We start from the raw sequence: 20311 nt of genomic DNA, 5'->3' as shown, positions 1-20311 counted from the left end.
AGCACTAGTTGCATTTTGATATATATCTTTCAACCATTCTCCACTAAATATAAGCACATGTATATGTTTTCTTTTTACAAAAATGGAGTCATTTTATAATCTTGACTTAATTTCTTGCAGAGTAGCGCTTTTCAAAATGTGCTCCTTGAATCCATAAAGTTCCTAGGAGCAGCCCCTGGGGACAAGTGGGCAGTGCTCCAGGTTCCCCACCCTCACTTTAAAAAGAGCACATTTGATTGTTGCTATTGCTGTTGCTGTTTCTTTTTAAATTTAGATTGTAACTAGATTTTATTTGGTAGATAAAAAGAATTCTGCAAACAGAAAAAAAATTTTGACAGCCACTTCTCCTATTTGATAAACCCTTACACCAAGGGTTTATCAACTTTAAACAAATACCCTATGTGTAGGCATTGAACAATTTGTAATTATTTGGTATTTCAAATAGTAATATAGTACATTTTGTTATTGTAAGAATCTTTGTAGATAAATTTCTAGGATTGTTGTGTCAAAGAGGTTTTCAAAGCTTTAAGGTTTTTTGATATGCATTGCCAAAATGACTTTCAAAAAATAGTGCAAGTTTATATCTTTTCAAACCCTGGGCATTTCCCTTTTTAAAATTATTACCTATTTTACACCTCAGCTGTTATAGAAAATGCAGATGTTTGGCTTTGGTTTTAACTTTTAATAGCTATTTTTATAACTGATCATTTATAGTTCACCATAAACAGAAAATTAATGACTAGGTTTTTCTTGAGGTTTAGCAAATTAGTGCCATTTGTTCATTTTTAGGTTTATGCCTCAGTGTTAAATTTCTGCCTGCCTGGTGATGACATCAGCAGATTAACTTGGAGATTTCATTTCATTCAGTAGGAAATACAGCTGGCTGTATGTCCACATGTAGTGTCAGCCTTGTTTTCCTCTCTTCCTCTCACCCTTTGTCTCTCTGTTTCCTAAAGGCAGTGTGTTTAAGAAGGTCACATGATTTCTCTAGCAAGACTGGAAGTCAGTTCTAGAAAAGTGAATTTAAAAGGTGTTCCTTCTGCTTTAACCTTTTGTTATCTCTCTTGATGGAGGAAAGCATGTTATTCTAGAGATCCCTTACTTAGCACACATTCCCTTCTGCAATACTTCCCAGATGTCAATGCAATATGATGAGAAAATACAAGAACCAACAGACGTGGTAGAGCTAGACAACGAAATGCAAACAAACAAGTAGTTCAAATTCTAAGTAGTCAAAGAATGCTTTCTGAGGGAACTAAAACAGTTGAGTGTCCATAGAAGGTAATTGGGAATGTCACATGGTAACAAGAGGTTAGTTCCTTGATTATTTTAGAGACTTTGAAGGAAATGTATAAAAAGGACATGATATTAATTAAATAAAACTAAACCTTTGAGCTCTGCTGTGTTTTTTGCTTAATCATTTTTTTCCAACATTTATCGAATGTCTAGTATGTGCCAGGTTCTGTGTTAGTCATATAAGATCCAAGATAAAGCATCACTGTCCTTGGAGAACTAACTGTCTAATAGGAAAATCAGACATACAAACAGAGGTGGATATATGACAGTTTGTTACATTATTTACTATTCTCTATATTTTCTATATGTTTCAAAATAAAAAAGAATCACCTCAACCATGCACAGTTGCTTCAAATGCTGTATATTCTAGATCGTTGGAGGTGTGTCTCACCTCACTGTCGTAGCCTTTCTGCTAAGTAACATACCTAGCACAAGTAGGTGTTCAGGAAATAGTTTCTTAATGAAAATTAAAATGTAATGTAGTTTGATATCTGTAAAGGAGAAATTGCCTGAATTCAAAGGGAGGAAAGTTTATGATACCACTTAAATTTTCAAAGCTATTAAAATTTTTTCTAAAAGCCTAAAAAATTTAAAGACATTGTTTATACAAGCAGCTTCTAGCCTTTAATTACAGCATTCTATTTTATAACATTTAATTCAAAAAAGCATTTATTACTTTATGCACAGCACCATGATAGATGCAAAAGAGGTAAAGTAGATCATTTTTGCCTGTAAGGAGACAGACAGCTTTTTGAACATTTAGTAGGACAGATAACTATGGTAGAGGTACAACAGGGTGAGAGTAAAACAAAGAATGAAATGCTACCCAAAATATTTCCAGATAAGAATGCTTATGCGCATTTGCATGCATATCTCTATGAATGTGCATTTCACTTTTTATAGAAATGAAATTGAATTTCTATAAGTTTTCTAAATCTTATCAATTAGAAGTACCCTGAGATAAAGGCAGATTACGACTCACTGATGTGAAGTAGTCTCCCTTCCAACTTATTGATTAGATCAGTTAAAACTCTGCATGAAAAGGAGTGAGGAAATTGATAACTTTACCAAATGAAAGTGAAGCCTTCCATAGTTTGCATAGGAGAAAAAAAAGCAACAGTACAGAACAATCTGTAATCAAGAAGTAAAAGCTGTAGGAAGAGATCCCAAAGAATCTCCTGAGTTTGTCATCTTGTTTTCATTTTCATTATCACGTCAAACCTGCCTGCTTTCTCTCTCTTCCTCCTCCCTTTGTCCTCTGAGACTTCCTTTCCATTTCAGCCTTCGGAGATAGTGTCATTTCAGAGGAGAGAATATTGATGCCCTAAAGATACTAAAACAAAGATCATGATGCAAGTAAATGACAGTTGTATAACCTGAGTTTGTATAATGTTATATAAAGAGCAATTATGTTTAATCCTTCTATCATCCTTGTGAGACAGGAGCATTAATCCCATTTGAGAAACGACAACACTAAAGATGAGAGAGTTTAAATTATTTATGGAAAATCACACAGCACAATGGCCAATAATAGGAAATAATGTCCACTCTAACCTTCATTAAGGAAGACTTCTGAAATGATAGCACTCATTCAACAAATATTTGTTGAGAGCTACACTCGTGGAGTGCAATAAAGAGTCTAGAAATAAACCTACACATACACATCAACTGATTTATCATACAGGTAACATTGAAGTACAGTGGGAGGAAGGTGGGCTTTGTAATAAATTGCACTGGGTCAATTTTGTGGCTATATGGGGAAAAATGAATTTGAATCTCTACTTGTACCATATACAAAAATTAATTTGAGATGGATAAGCGACCTAAGTATAAAAAAGGTAAAGTAATAAAGCTCGTAGAAGAAAACCAAAAAATTACCTTCATGACTTATCTTAAACAAGTTAAACATTTCTTAAATAGGCAAAGATTTCTAAAACAGGACAAAAAAAGATCAAACCATAGAGGAAAAAATTGACCAATTCGTCTTCATTAAAATGAGGTCATCGAAAGAAGAAAGTAAAAAGGCAGGCTACCAAGTGGGAGAAGGTACTTGCAACACATATATGCAATAAAGGACTCTATCCAGAATACATTAAAAAGTCCTACAAACAAAGTCAGTCAGCCAATTTAGAAAAATAGGCAAAAGGCTTGAATAGGCCCTTTACCAAAGAGCTATCTAGGTGACCAATAAGCACATGAAAACGTGTTCAACTTTATTAGTCATCGGGAAAATGCATAAGAAAACCATGAGACCACTGTACACAAGAATGACTAAAATTAAACAGGCTGATAGTATCAAGTGTTGGTGCAACTGTAGAGTAACTGGTGAGAATATAAATTGGTTTAAGCACTTTGAATACTGTTTGGTAGTCTGTACTTCTAACACTTATATGTATACGCCCTATGACCCAGCACTAAATAACATGTAAAAGAGTATGCTTGTAGCACCACTCTTCAATATAACTGAAAACTGGAAATAATTCAAGTGTCCATCAAGAGTAGGATTGATAAGTAAATTGTAATGCGTTGTATGCAACAGTGTTTTCTTAACCTGTGGTAAAAGACTAGATTTTTCCCTAGGTGTCAGAATGAAACTCTTGTATAATATATATTACACACACAATATCAAACTGCTTGAAAATTTGTAAATGCTCCTTCTGTACTCATGGCGTTGCAGATCAGTGGCAAAAAGGATGTGAACAGACACTGGTTAATAAGCTGTACTGTGAATAGCACTACTTTGAAACAATGCAAGTGAACAAACTGCAGCTATACAGAGCAAGGTGGAATTTCATATATGAATGATTTCATTCATATAAAGTTAGTGACAACAAAAACTACTAAACTGTGATGTTAGACATTGGGATTAACCTTGAGGAGTAGGGGATTGTCATTTGAAAGGACCAAGAGGGAATTCCAGGGTTCTTGATCTTGGCATTGTATCATTTTTGTGCTAATTTTACGGATATGCTCATTTTGTGAAAATTGATCTAGCCAAACACTTATGATTTAGGGATTTATTGTTTGTTTTACCATTTACATTAAAATGATTGAATACCTATTAGACAGATGCCCTCTAAACTTATGAACATAATAGGTTAGTGGAGAATGCAGTGTATATGCAAGTATATGAACAAATGTGAAATTATAAATTCTGATTTCATGAAAGAAGTCTTAACAAGATGTAGTGATAGAGAATAATGAAGGAAAGAATCTATATAGATAAGGTGGTCAGAGAAGGGGCTTCTCTGAGAAGATATTTTAGCTGAGACCTACAGGATGAAAAGAAATCTGATGCCAAGAATGGAGGCAAAAGTCAGAATTTCAGTAGTTATTTTGAGTAGAGAAATAGAATTTAGTGGATTTATGGTAAAAGAGAGCATTGCAAACATTAGGGTATAACTTGGGAATTAGTGTTATGAAAATTGGGACAGGAAGAAATGGGATAGAGGGAAGTAGGATTTGAGGTTTACAGTCACAAATAATGGAAAGACCAAAATGGATAGTTTTTTTATTAACTATATTTTATTGATTATGCTATTACAGTTGTCCCATTTTTCCTCCTTGGCCCCGTACTCCCATTTCCTCCAACAATCCCCCTCTTAGTTCAAGCCCATGGGTCTTACATATGAGTTCTTGGCTTTTCCATTTCACATACTATTCCCAACCCCCGCCCTCCCCCCATCTATTCTATTCTGTACCCACCAACTATGTTTCTTTCTCTTTTTAAAGATTTAATTTATTTATCTTTAGAGGGGGAGGGAAGGAGAAAAGGAGAGAATATCAATGTATGGTTGCCTCTCTTGGGTCCCCTGGGTGGGAACTAGCCTGTAACCCAGGCATGTGCCCTGATTGGGAATCAAACTGCGATCCTCTGGTTCACAGGCCCAAGCTCAAATTACTGAGTGACACCAGCCAGGGCCTATGTTTCTTATTCCTTGTAACTTTTCTCCCCTCCACCCACCCAATAACAACCCTCTATGTGATCTTCATCTGTATGACCCTGCTTCTGTTTAGTTGCTTGTTCAGTTTGTTGGGTTGTTTTTTTTTTTAGATTGCATTGTTGATAGTTGTGAGCTGTTATCACTTTACTCTTCATAGTTTTAATCATCTTTTTCTTATAAGTTCCTTCAACATTTCGTACAAGGGCTTGGTGATGATAAACTCTTACCTTTACCTTGTCTGGGAAACACTTTATCTGCCCTTCAACTGTAAATGATAGCTTTGCTAGACAGAGTAATCCAGATTGTTGGTCCTTGCTTTTCATCTCTTTGAATACTTCTTGCCAGTCTCTTCTTGCCTGCAAGGCTTCTTCTGAGAAATCAGGTGATGGTCTTATGGGAACTCCTTTGTAGGTAACTCTCTTCTCTTGCAGCTTTTAAGATTCTTTATCTTTAACCTTTGGCATTTTAATTATGATATGGCTTGGTATGTTGATCCTTGAGTCCAACTTGTTTGGGATTCTCTTAGCTTCCTGGACTTGCATGTCTATTTCCTGCACCAAATTGGGGGAGTTTTCTTTTATTTTTATTTCTAACAAGTTTTCAATGTCTTGCTCTTCTCCTTCTGGCATCTCTGTGACTCAGATGTTGGTACATTTAAAGTTGACCCAGAGGTTCCTAAGCCTCTTCTTGTTTTTTTGTTTTTTTGTTTTTTTTTTTGGAATTCTTGTTTCTTCTTTCTGTTCCAGTTGACTGTTTATTTCTTCCTTTTGTTCCAAATCATTAATTTGAATCCTGGCTTCCTTCCCTTCACTCTTGGTTCCCTGTATATTTTTCTTTATTTCATTTTGTATAGCCTTCATGTCTTCCTTTATTTTAAGGCTGTACTGAATCATTTCTCTGAGCATCCTGATCACCAGTGCCTTAAACTCTGCATCTGATAGGTTAGCTATCTCCCTCTTGCTTGGTTCTTTTTCTGGAGTTTTGATCCATTCATTCATTTGGGCCTTAGCTCCCTATCTCTTCATTTTTGCAGCCTGTCTGTGTTTTTGTGTATTAGGTAGAATTAGAACTCCTTTGATTCCCATACTTGGCACACCTGTTACATTGTATGGGGCAGAGCCTTAGGTATTCACCAGGGCAGGGCAGTCCACTTCATCACTTTGTGGTGCCGTATGTAATGGAGGAGTCAGAGAGGGAACCAGTGAAGCTTGTTTGGTTCTCACCCTGTCTCCAGTCACTTTCCCCATGTCCCATATATGTTTGGTATCCTTGTGATTGCTGCCCTGTTGCTGATTCCCAGAGTGGGTGGGTTTGCAGACATCCTAGGACCCTATGGGCTCTTTACATGCACTCTCCTGAGATACCAATAGTTTCTTCCACCACTAGAACCTTGGGCTGTGCTTCTGGCCTGGGGCTGGGATTGCTAGCTCCCCTCCTGGTTTTTATCCACCACATGTTAATGTGAGACCTCCTGTTTTGTGGGCTGCTGCTTGTAGGTACTTCGCCATGCCATACCACATCTCTCTGTCCCTCCTACCCATCCGGATGAATTTCTTGTTTAAATCCTTGGCTGTCCAACTTCCATACAGTTCAATTCTTTGTCAGTTCTGGTTGTTTTTTGTTTTTAGATGGTTGTTATCCTTGTGGTTGTGTAAGGAGGTGAACATGTTCATTTTGGCCAGAAGTCTCCAAAGTGGATAGTTTTGCAAGAGGCCTGTCAATATCAGCATGAGAACAATTGTGGTATCTAGAATAAAGAAAAATCTAGTTTAAAAGAAAGTGCATTCCCACTTAATTTTCAAAACCAAGGAGAATATGATTAAGAGTTAATGGATGAGTTTTACATGAATTTCAGTGTGCTTAGCATAATTTGGGATAAATGAAAGTATATCTACATGTTAGAGAATTTTGATTCAAGCATTTGAAGATGGATGGCAAAAGGGACAGCATTCATTCCAACCCTGCCAATCTTTGTGTCTCTCTTGTTCCACTGGTCCTTCCCTTTACTCTTCCCCATCTCCCCAAGACACAGTTCATAATCACTCATTCCGGCTCTGTCAGTCTCACCTTTTGTTTCCTTCCTCCCTCCCTCATTTTTGCTCTGTACCTTTAAATGTTTCATTGAAAGTACTGAACACTTTCACATATATCATCTTCTTTAATTTAATCCTTTTATAACCCCAACAACCTCATGTTTTGGGGGGTGCATGTGGGGAAACTTTGGCTCAGAGAAGCAGTATGGTTTGTCTTAAGGTCACAACCTACACTCCTGACTCCAAGTACAGCACTTTTTCTACTGTGCCACAGAGGCCTTCATCTCTTCCACATCTACCCACGATAGTGTTATGTTTCATAGTGTCATCTGCATTATGAGTAATGAAAGTGTGCCCTATTGTTTGTTAGGTTTATAAGAGATATCTTCTTCCTAGAAGGGCTGAGTTACATATCTGAATATAGGATATATATGTATAATGTATGAATATATTTCACTTTATATAGACTTGAAATCAATTATATATATACCGAAGTGTTTTTTTTTTAATTAATAGCTTTTGAAGTAATTGGAACCTTTCTGAAGTATAGCATATCTGGGATCTTTATCACAATTCTGGTTTTATATGTCTTCGTAATTACTAAAATTCTGGAAGAAGAAACATATGACCTTGATGCAGATAATTAAAGAAATTGTTGCGATCCATAATCTCACTAAAAATAAGGAGTTAAACCAAGTGATTATTCAAAGCTTAGCTTATTTCCTACTGTTTGCCTTCTTCCCTCTAACTCTCTCTGTTTAATATCACGACTAATGAGTAAACATTGGAAAAATAGATTAAACTCAGATCACTGGTTTTCATCACTTGCTGGTAACTGGTGAAACTTAAGAGCAAGATTTGGAAGAACTAGGAGATTAAGAAGATTCATTAAAATGAAGTTGATGGATTATAGATTTTAATCCATTGCTTTTGAAAGTTAAGAGATGAGACATTTTTATTAAGGATGTACAACCTGTTCCTAAAATATCTGATAGCATTACATATATATGAACTTTTATGATGATTAGTAAACTGGAACAGTATGCTATTGAACAAAAGAATCTAGGCTTTCTAAAAATGAAGAAGATCCCTAGCTGAATTGATAATAAGGTAAAATAGAGTAGGTAATGTATGGATGTTGACCATGTCTCTTTTTGCCTGAAATGCCCTTAAGGGAGGGTTAGATCAACAACTTCTGGTTTCATTGAAAGCCATTTCTGGAGGTGGCTGTAGCTGTTGAGACAATGACTATACCTCTCCATTTATGTCTATGTATGACTGTTTTGAAGGGCAGATTGGCCGTAAGGTTACTCTGAGGAATGTAGTGATGTACCAGACTCCTTCATCAAGGCATTCAATATCCAATTCTTCCTTCCCTCTTTTTTATTTGCCATAGAGTGATTCTCATCAGTTCCGTGTCATGGCAGCTGTCCTTCGCCATTGTTTACTAATTGTAGGTCCAACTGAAGACAAAACTGAAGAGCTGCACAGGTAGGTAACCTCTCTATTGATATCTCAATGAAAGACATAGTTCTTAATGGTTTTTAGGCATCTAATTTTAATGGTCATAAGCACAAGGAAGTGAAAATATTATAGTAAATCAGGTAACTGGTTTGTTAGATATCATTACTGTGTTCTGATGAGAAATTTTCATTCTCTCACCTTTGACTTATTAATTGAGCCCCAACAGGAGATCCCAGAACAACTGTGATAAAAGCACACAGCCATTGAATACTGTGTATAGCATTATGTTAAGTTCTTTACAAAGATTAACTCCTTTTAATCATCACATGGCCTTAAGAGATAGGCCCTACTGTTTTTCACCTCAATAGATAAGCAATTTCTCGAAGATCTCATAGCTCTAATAAGTAAAAGAGCTTGGATTTGAACCCTGCTTTTAATTACTACACTTAAACTAATATGCTCACTAATTTCCTTTAAGAGTATTTACCAAGAAAATATATCTTAAGTAATATTCATTAAATTTTATAAACTTATAAGAACTGGATCACAGTCTGAAGTATTAATATGGGGGGAACCTAAGAAAAACAGGAATTATCTCCTGGAGGGTGGGCCTTCTGTAGTACAGGCTTACCCTGCTAGGTGAGTGTTCCAGGAATTCATCTTTGTCGGTGTACCAGCTGGCATTGCTGTGAGAGGCTGCATTTGGCCTCAGTGCATTTTTTTTTCCTGAAGACTCTTTACGGCGTTTGCCCATTTCATGACGGGTGATTTACAAGTGCACCTGCCCACACCATGGTGAGTATTCAGCAGTTTTTGACCAAAAATGGCCTGACCCCTATGCCCCACCCTCCCTATTCACCCCATCTCTCCCTGAGCAACTTTTTTTTGTTGTTTCCCCCGATAAAAAAAAGCCCTCAAAGGGAATCATTTTGCCAATGTGGAAGAGTTGAAACAAAACAGCAGAGTACTAAAAGGCATCAAAATTGACAAATTCAAAAACTGTTTTGAGCACTGGGAAAAAAATCTCAGTAAGTGTACTGAGAATGGAGAATATTTTGGAGGTGACTGAAGTTTAAACATGTAAGAATAAATATACACTTTTTTTATAAATAAGTTCTGGTTTTTGGGTCCCCCCCAAAAAGTTACCATAAAAAAAGTTTTATGACTTGCTTGTTAGAGTTTCAATGGACTACTATTAAAATTTATCATTCTCTGAGAACAGCTGAATTAAGTATTAATGCATATTTTTCATTCTTTTAAAAATATTTATTATTGATTTTTTAGAAAGGGAGAGTGAGAGGAAGAGGGGGAGAGAGAAACATTCATTTGTTGTTCCACTTATGTGTTCATGGATTGATTTTTGTATGTGCCTCGATCAGGGATGGAACCTACAACCTTGGAATATCAGGGTAGCACTCTAACTTACTGAACTACCTGGCCAGGGCTAGTCCTCTTTCTTACTTTCTATTTGAGATCTGGTTTACAGTAATAAGATTTCTCATTTTAACATGACTGCTCATGGAGCTTTATAAGAGTACAAGTGGCATTTTAAACAAGTCAAATGAATTTAAATCTTAAAAAAAGTAACTTTGGCATTACCACTGCTTTACAAATTTAAAAATTGGGATCTTAATAATAGAAATTACCTTTTGAACATTTGTAATACTCTGTTTTCTAAAATATGGCTTACATAAAGCTATAGTAACAGTATAAAATGAAATATACTCTTGTTATTTTTTAAGCAAATCCATATTATTTTTGTTATGATTAGTAGTTTATTATTTGATATTGCAATCAGTTTATTGGTGGGTATCTTTATATTATATACTATGCAAGTCTTCAAAAGATTGTTTTTTCACAGTTAAAAAGTAATTTTTTATGCAGCTGTAGATCAAGGGTTTAATTTTCCTGGGACTGCAATAAATCATTGTGTAATAACTGTAATAAATCATATCCTCTAAAAAGATTTTATTGAGCATTTTGTCTTATTGTAATTTTTTCATAATCAAGAGGCACTAGAAATTTATATGCTCCAAGAAAATGGGGTTTATAAGCCCAGGAGTAAATTGGTTTTGGGGGCTGAGGAAAACAAATACCACAAGTTAAAGAACATTCATATAAAGATGTGAGAAACATTCACATCCACAAAGTGGATGAAAAGTAATTGTTACACTAGTTGCAAAAACATTGCTAAGGATTTCTCTGAAGAATGAATTTAATATTTTAACAGAACTTGGTGTCCTTCAAAATAGAGCAAAACTATAGAGGTTTTAAAAATCAGAGTTTTAAAAAGGTAACCAGGTTTCTTTATTTTTCTTTAAATATTATCTTTTCTTAAATAAAATTTAAATTTTTCTTCAATTTGCTTTTATCTTAAAAGTTGCTTCAATAAACTACTAGCTACTCTAAATAAAAAGGGCTTTCCTTAGAGTCACAGATAGGATTTGTGGATAGAATTCTCAAAGGTTTTCCTGGAAGACTGAGGTTGCTGCTTACTTGACAGTTTATCTGGCATGGCCCTGCCTATCCCTTTAATCAGAATTAAAGTGATTAGTATCTTTTGAGCAGTAAGAATCTAGGCTAATCCATTTAATACAGAGAAAACTGCATTGACCCCAGAGGGCTATTTTATAGTAACCTTACTAGAATTGTAATATCTACTAAATTCTCATTTGTAGTGACCCTGAAAACAGTTTATGTGTGTTAAGACATAAGTTTAAGAAAAAACGTCAGAGTGTTCTAAAGGAACATCTCATTCCATTCGTAAACACTGATTTGTTTTAAGGAAAAATGTAATGAAATAGGTAAACCTGGACAGTATAGTGTATGGTTCTCATAATGAAACTCAAAGGGTTACAATAATGATTAAATGAGATATTAATAAAGCACCCTATCCCTGGCACTGAGGAAGCTCTCAGGAACTGGGGGAGCTGCTGCAGCCACCTCCATAACACTGCTACCTGATTACTATTATTTATAACAAGTGTGTTGCCTTTGAGATCCAATATTCAGTTCCAGATCTCTTTTTAAACATTGTTTCTTGATTTTGATATTTTGTTTTAGAATTTATTTCTGTATTTATCTTGGGATTGTATAGAGAAATGTTTCTGTTAATCTGTTTTTCTCAAGCCATATACGTTTAATGATACATGCATGTATGGAGCCTATAAAGGTGCTATAGGAGTTAAGTGAGTAAAAAAATGGCTTGGCAGCTGTTGTCTCAGTAAGACAGTGTTTCCCCCCACCCACCCCCAGACAAATGGAGAAGACATAAACATAGGAATAAAATGAGTTAGCTCACAATGACAGTTGACTTGACCTTAATTTTCACTAATCAACATTTTAGTTTTTATGTTTGTTATATTTCATTTCCTTTTATCTGTATTTATAGTAACAAGTAAATGGTTCAAGAATAGAAGAAACAATTCAAGACCAGAATAGAAGAAATACTACAAGATAGTTTTCAAGTTGTCTCCCAGTGAATTTAATTATTGAAATAGTAATTGCAGTAGAATTCAAAGGCAGACTCACTATGGTCTAGCATGATGAAGGAGCTCCTCCTCATTCATACTGTACCTATTCTCCATCCTCATTCAGACCTCTGGCTCCCTGGGGACTCCTTTTTCTCCTCTATTTTTGTGTAGGTTTACTTCCTTTCCTCTGTATTCTAAAGCATTGGTTCATTGTTTCAACCTGCTAGCCTTCAAGCACCCAAGCGTAGATCTGTCTGACTACTTTCTGTCTCTACTTTTAAACTCAGGCTGCTGAGTCCTGTGGAAAATTTTACCTAACCTGTCAGCTTGGTTCATCCTCTTCACTGCACACAGAGCTGTTTTTCAAAACGCAAATCTCTGCTTAGAATCCTCTCACGGCTCCCCTATGTCTTTACAATTAAGAGCAAATTTCTGTTGTCGCTGCATTTATTAACGATCTACAGTTTCATCTGGGAAATCTGTTCCCCTGGCTTTTGCATCTACTCCGTTGCCAGCACAACTCTGATGTAAGGGCATCAGTAACCCATATAGTTTAACATATACCTTATCATGGCAGTCCTTTAGAATCTCCCCACCCCAGTTCACACACGCACATGCACACACACACACCACCACCACCCCCTTCCTTCCTTTCTGGTCTTTCTGGTCTTGATGCCTACTAAGGTCCCTCACTGAAGGCCTTGTTCTTTGCCTTACTTAGACTTCTGGGCTTGTTTTCAGTTCCACACAGACACCATATTCTCTCATTCTTCCAGATTGTGCACTTTCCTCCTGTAGTGCAATATGTCCACCAGTCAAAAGCTCCTTAATAGTCACCATTTACTATGTGCCAGGCAGAGTGCCCTACATGCTTTTTTCCCCCACTAAATCCTCACATCACCCTGGTGGGATAAACATTGCTTTTTACTTTAGAGATAAGGACACCAAGGCCCAGAAGAGGTCATATAATTTGTGTAAGGCACACTTTTACTAAGAGGCAACCTGGAATTTAGCCCATTTCTCCACAAATTATGCTATGCTGCCTTTCCTTAGGAAAAGGAATATATTTTATTTATTTTTGTATATTCAGCACCTAGCACAAGGCGTAGTAAATATTTGTTGGGAATGAAGTGAGTTTTTCGCTAGTCTTAAAGAATGAGAATGTTCTAGGCAAGAGAAATCATACACAAATACAGGAATAGAGAACAATGACCAGGTGACTATGGGTTTAAAGTATTACGCTTTGCTGAGAGCAGCATTCAGGGGTCTTGCTTGCCATAACTCAGATCCAGGTTTTCTTGACAATTCCCTATCTGCTACCCCTCCAGTCTTCTCTTACCCTTTGCAGAAAACTCCTCTAGGTGTTGGCTATCTGATTCTTCTGTTATCCCCTCTTGAATACAATCTACTCAGGCTCTAGTCCCACCAGTATTGTACCAGAATGGCTATTACTGAGGTCCCTAGTGACTTCTGTGTTGCTAAATCCAGTGGACATTCCTCAGTTGTCATTTTGCTTAATCCGTTCACATTTGTTACAGGTGACTCTAGACTTATATACTTTTTTCAGGATACCATACAATCTGGGTTTTCTTCCTACTTCACTAGTTGTAATTTCTTCCTCTAGTCCTCAGGTTCCGTATGTTCTAGTGCCCCAGCCAGGCTCAGCCCTCATAGTTTTCTAGTCCACACTCACTCTCTTACAGATCTAATCCAATCATCTATCTTTAAATATCATCTACATGCTAATGACTCCTCAGTTTACATCTCTAATCCAGATCTCTCCCTGAACTCCAGACTCCGTAACTAACTTCCTACTAACACCTCCACTAGGAAGTCTAATAGACATCCCAAATTAAATATATTCAAAGTTCAACTTAACCTTCCCCTAAAAAGCTGTTTTCTCCTACAGTATTTCCCATTTCCGATTATGGTAACTCCAGCTTTCCATTTGCTAAAGCTAGAACCTTGGATTCTCACACCCTGCATTAGCCTGTCAGGAAATCCTTCAAAATGTATCCAAATCTAACCATTTCACTGTTATTCCTCTGTGCACTCACCTGAATTACGAGAGAAACACCCTAACTGGTCTTCCTCAGCTTTGATATCCTGCTACCTGTTCTCAACATAAGTTAGAGTATGTCACCATGCAGACCCCTTCAGTGGCTCCCCATTTCACTCATTATAGAAACTAAAGTTATAAAAGCCTGCAAGACCAATGTGATCCCCTGTTATCTATTTGGTCTTCTGTCTGCTTCTTCCTGTTTGTGGTGGTTCAACCACACCAACCTCTTTGCACCTCAGGCATGCCACTGCTCTAGCTCTGGGGCCTTTGCTTCTTGCTCTTCTTTCTGGAAAGCTCTTTCCCCAGGGAACACAAGACTGACCACCCTATTCAAAATTACAGCCCATGTGTCCTGGCCATCTTACCCTCCTGGGTGCTCCTCCCAGACCACTTAATTGCCTTCTATTCAGTATTTGTTTTATTTACTTTTCATTGACTGTTGTCTCCATACTGGAAAATGAGCTCCATAAGGGCAGGGATTTGTCCCTGTTTTCTTCATAACACCTGCCTGAAGCAATACCTAGCACAAGTAATTAATATATAATTACTGAGTGATATTAAAATGAATTTAGGTATTTACACATGAAAATCTTGGGGAAATATTAAGGTTCATTTAAGTAGATTTTGCAGCCATGAAAAAAGATATGTGATCCCCAAACATAAAGTACATTTGACCAGGTGATTGGGTCTGCACGTACTGTTACCATGTTCCTTAATGTCACTTGGTATTAAATTATGTTTAGTCCAGCAGTCCATACGGACTGGATTTTAGATTGCTTTCCTTCTCCCACAGCAAGGCTTTAATCAGGGCATTAAGGAGCTCTAAATAGTCCTTGCTTTTAAATCTGCATATCAGGAGGGGGCTGGGAGTGTGAGTGGGAGGATGTCATGTCCCAGTGATTAATGATCTCTAGGAAGCTGAAAAGGGGAGAGTAATATACACACTATTTCTACCCCCTGGAGTAGGAATGCAAACACCATTGTGTGGATCTGTGCATAGTCACTGACTTCCTGGTAGCTGGAGAATTTCATACACTATTCTACCACAAATAAAACTGTCAGAGAAGTGACAGAGCTCAAAAAGCTGGCCTTTCTTACTTTAAAAGAATAGCTCAAACACAGTGAGCCAGAAAATTAATTTTGTAGTTGTTTGGGAACCCAGTTGTTTAATAAGAAATGAGAAAATTGGAACTTTTCTTGAAAAGCCTAAAACCTCCAAATATTTGTTGAATCAAACTGTACATTTGGTTTCTTAAGTTTGCTGAGTTCCTGGATCCTGTCTATTTTTAATGAATTTAAATGGAAACATTCCTTTGTAATGAAATGCATCGTCTTAAACTTTTCAGTGTGGTCTCTATGGTAGATGCAGAGAATTAAAATATTGATGGACTTCAGAGCCTATTGCCCTATGTGTTAAAAAAAAAATCCTCTAACATCTCAGAATGGCTTGCACAGTTTTAGAAAGTAATTCTAAAGCAGAGTTCTTTTGTTTCTTTTAACTCTATTGAATGTATGATATTTAGTAACAGTTTCCAAATGTTTAAGTCAGAAGTGAAACATTTTAAACTGTAGATAAGGAACTACAGATGTTTGCAAAAATTTTTAAAGACTTGTGGAGAAAGAATTTTATTTCCACCATTTGTGATTATTTGCAAATAACCAAAATTAGGGACTTTAACTGTAATAGTAATAGCAGCAGCAGCAGCTGTAGTAGATTTTTAGTGGGGACAACCAGATAACTTTTACTTTGACAATAACCATTCATCCTTAGGACTTGTTACACTGTTTTTGTTCTTGGTTCAGATTTCTTTGATACCCTTTACATTACTGCTCATTGCTCTGCGCTGTCTACTTTTAAGTCTTTGATTTGTTATTAATTTTTTTCATAAGAATAAAGAAAAGAAATACTCATTTGGGGGGAAATGGAGCCTACACTTCAGAGTAAAGGAGAGAAAAAAACTTGTATTTTATTTCTGTTTTGTTGTTCATTTTGTTGTATTTTTGAGAGTGTCACTATAGTCTACATTAAAAGGAACTACTGTGATCTAAATTAAGACAGCATCTGATAGATTAAGCCTTGAATTTGGTTTCCAAGTGGTTAGACTTTTAAATTGCATTTGCAAGAGTTTATTTTTAGTCAGGATGTGGTTATTTTTAGATGTGCTTCTCTGTCACTAGGAAATGTAATGCCTGTCTTTCCATTGTTGTTTATCAGGAAGTTCTGAGGCACAGGCTTATAAGATCCAGTGAGCACAGAAACCGACTCTCCTTTAAAAGAATATGAACTAGCGGGTGAAGGGAAATATGTTAATTGAGAACATACCTAATTTTTAAATTGTTGGTATCATTTTAATCTCTTATACACTGAGCAAGAGTGTAAGATTTTTAGGGAATACCAAAAATACAAGGTTTGGGTTCCCCCTACTGGTATATAGTCCAGGCTTGTGTATTCATTAACATATAGCAGAAAGGCCTTAGGGAGAGACTAACTGTGTTGGCCTCTTTTAAAGAGACCTGGTGATGAGAGAGCAAGAAAAAGCACCTTTACCCATTTTCTACAGATGTCTTACAAAAAAATGAGGTGATCCAAAAATTGTATTTTCTGCATCTAGAAAGAATAAAACTTAATCCTACAATATTTGGTTTTTAATGTTGCTGCCTGTGATAAGCTGCTTATATACAGAGCTTCTCAAATGCTTTATGTTGTAATCTAAGGAATAATAAAACACCAGTGGATCCACAAAAGGATTTAAAACCCCAAGGAAAAAAAGCAAAGCTAGCATTGTGTCGTAATAAAATTAAAGAGCTGGCGTTAAAGCTCACTAATTCCTATTTTAGCATTTCAGAAAGTGGCATGACATCATGTGATTGTGTGTGTCCGTTTAACATCTGTTCTTTCTAATTTGTCTGGTGTGTATTTGAAATAGTTCTCTTTTCTATCTCTTAGTAAATGCCAAGTAATATTAAAGGCTCATTTTGAAAAAGAAAAATTTTAATTGACTCCTAAAAGTCACTTCTGAACTTACCGTGTTTGCATTTTAAAGGACTATTCAATCAAATTAAAATATTGTATTTTTAAATTGCTTTTCAGCAATGCAGTCAACCTTTTAAGCAATGTTCCGGTCTCTTGTTTGGATGTTCTCATTTGTCCATTAACCCATGAAGAAACAGCCCAAGAGGCCACGACTCTAGATGAACTGCCCAGTGATAAAACATCTGAGAAAGAAACAGTTTTGAAAAACAATACGATGGTGTACAATGGTATGAATATGGAGGCCATTTATGTTTTACTCAATTTTATGGAGAAGAGAATAGACAAGGTAAGACTGACAAAATGGAGTCCTTGGGGAAATGCTTATAAAGAATGTAAATATGCCACACGCGAAAACATCACAGAACGTGATTTTAAAATCTAAGCTTTTTTAAATACCTGACATCTTACATAATTATTTGTACTCTGGAAAGCACTTTATTGTAATATATGTGATAAACCGCTGAAACACAGTTTTCAGCTTTATTTGTTTAAAACTGAAAATTCTGTTGCTGCAATGCCAGAATTGTGACTAATGCCTGAAAACAAAGGAAAAATTACTGTTCCATGTAGGTCCAAGATTTCATAAATCCTGGAAGTAAAAATTATCTTCCCCCCAAAAAACCTTAATGATAAGTGCTTTCTGTAATGTCTAAAAGATATCTTTAAAAGAAAAATCACCAACTTTCTATTTGTTGTGAGTTGCTTATTTTCTCTTATTTGTCATTTGCTTTGTCAAGTAACTATATTGAAAGGCAGCAAGGTAATTTGAAGGGGGGAGGTCATCAAAACCTTTGACTCATTTAAGCCCCTTAGTTAAGCCAGTGAGGACCCTACAAAAAAATAGCAAAATTCAGGAAGGAGAAAAGTAAGCCTTAGTAAACATGAAGGTAACTAATGAAATGGAAATATTGTTAGGAAAATAATTTTTAAAATAAGTTTTAAAGCTTTGGTAACATAAAATGTCTCCCCCTCAAAAAGGTATATTATATGCTATTATATGGAGGAAAGTAATACTGTTGGAAACTAAGCTAATGTAGCATGTACGGTTTTCTTTTTAGGGAAGCAGCTATAGAGAGGGCTTAACTCCAGTTCTCAGCTTATTAACAGAATGTTCCCGAGCCCATCGAAACATCAGAAAATTTCTCAAAGATCAGGTAACTGCTCAATGCACATTACATCAAAAAGTTAATCTTCTATGTGGATTTTATAAACATAGAGTTAATGAGTTGAATTCTTTCATAATGTTTTTTTCCTGAAAGTCAGAAACTCAGAAAAGTTTGTTTTAATTGTTGAAATCTTCCTAATCCGGAAATAACTGATCCTGTCTATTTTTTGAGTCATTTGTTCTTTTAGTCAACAAATACTTATTGAAATCTACTGTGTGTTGTGCGCTAAGCATTGTTTTAAGCATTGAAATACAGGTGAAGTCTTCGTCTTGTGGCATTTATCTTATAGTGGGGGGACAAAAAGTAAACATAAGTATATGATATAATGGCAAGTAGTGATACATGCTCTGAAGATAGGTGCAGCAGGGGAGACTTAAGAGTAAAGGAGGGCCTTTCTAAGGAAAGGACATTTGAGCAGAAATTTGAATAAGAAGAGGATTTCTGAGAATATTCTGGAAGAGGAATGTACCAGAGAGAACAAGTTCAAAGTCCCTAAGAGGAGACGATGCTTTGGAATGCTTAAGAAAAAGCAAGAAGGCTAGATAACAGTGTGCAAGGGGAAGAGTGGTGAATGAAGTGCAAGAGGTAAGCAAGAACTAAATAACTTAAGATTGTATAGGACTTTTGACTCTCTTTACGTGATATGGGAAAGCATTGGTCCATTCAGAGCAGGGGAGTGATGTGACCTCATTTAAAGATAACTCTGGCTACCATTTGTAGGATAGAATAGGAGTGTAAGTAGATGAGAGGAGACCAGCCCAAAGAGAGCTGATGATGAAGGTTTGAAGTAGGATGGTAGTAGTGGGTCATGGTAAGAAATCATTTTTCCATCACTGCATCTTTACCACCATATCTTTTGTCTCCCCTTCCATCACAATGGATGCATTGTCCCTATTTCCTTCTGTGGCCACCTTCTGCACTTTTATCCTGGATCCCTTTCCTTCTCACCTTCTCAAGAACTTGATTCCTGCATTTATTTGCACCCGAACACATCTTCCATTACAAATAAAAAACCCTCCCTTGGTGACTTCCGCCAAGATGGAGGCATAGGTGGAGACGCCGTGCTTTCTCCCACAACCAAGTTTAGAGACAACTAAATACTAGCAACAGAAAACACAGCCAGAACACAGAAAATTGAACTTTTCGGAAGTCTGATAACAAATTCTTCACCCTGATGGGTAAGAAGGGCAAAGCCAGCAGCTGGCAGAGTGGGGTTGCACAGGAAAACTCGGTCAGACAGACTCAGGCGCGCGGATCCCAAGCCTGGGGTTGCAACGGGCAGACCCAGTGAGCGACCCAGTGAATGACCGGTGTACCCAGCGTGGGTGCAGGGCGGCGGATTGACTGTGGTCCCGCATTCATGCGCACATAGAACAGCAAGGGAGTGGGCGGTGAGACAGGACCCAGCAGGCCCCAGCAGCGAGAGGCAGCAGAGGGAGTCGCCATTTCCCCACTCTGACCCCGCCCCCACATACAGCATCACAACCCAGCGACCTCAGTGGCCCTGCCCTGGTGAACACCTAAGGCTCCGCTCCTCATAATTAACAGGTGCGAACAGACCAAAAATGGCTCAAGAAGATTTCAAAGCCCCAGACCCCATAAATCTAAGCAGCAAAGAAATAGCAAAACTTTCGGATGCACAGTTCAAAACACTGGTGATCAGGATGCTTACAGAACTGGTTGATTTTAGTCATAAATTAGAGGAACATATGAAGGCAAAACTAATTGAAATGAAGGGAATTGCACAGGAAACCAATAGTGATGAAGAGGAAACTGGGACTCAAATCAAGGGAGTGAACCAGAAGGAAGAAAATAATGGCCAAACAGGAAAATATGAAG

The 20311-nt window shown here is 36.8% G+C and overlaps 1 protein-coding gene across 5 annotated transcripts in view; it reads left to right on the top strand.

Annotated features, from left to right (window-relative positions):
• RIC8B (RIC8 guanine nucleotide exchange factor B) overlaps nt 1–20311 on the top strand; it is a 102175-nt gene that overhangs the window by 38311 nt on the left and 43553 nt on the right. For all 5 annotated transcript variants that reach the window (XR_005084538.2, XR_005084537.2, XM_037160126.2 and 2 more), the window contains exons 4-6: nt 8670–8764; nt 17364–17592; nt 18365–18460. Coding sequence is in view for 3 of the 5 variants with exons in the window: in XM_037160126.2 (XP_037016021.2) it covers nt 8670–8764; nt 17364–17592; nt 18365–18460 (420 nt within the window). In the remaining 2 variants the exon portion in view is untranslated. The remainder of the gene's footprint in view (nt 1–8669; nt 8765–17363; nt 17593–18364; nt 18461–20311) is intronic.

Source organism: Artibeus jamaicensis, unplaced genomic scaffold (assembly GCF_021234435.1).
Source record: "Artibeus jamaicensis isolate MK-2021 breed Jamaican fruit bat unplaced genomic scaffold, CSHL_Jam_final contig_233, whole genome shotgun sequence".
Classification (NCBI taxonomy): domain Eukaryota; kingdom Metazoa; phylum Chordata; class Mammalia; order Chiroptera; family Phyllostomidae; genus Artibeus; species Artibeus jamaicensis.
The sequence above is the reverse complement of the archived record's forward strand: the minus strand, read 5'-3'. Positions and strand labels throughout refer to the sequence as shown.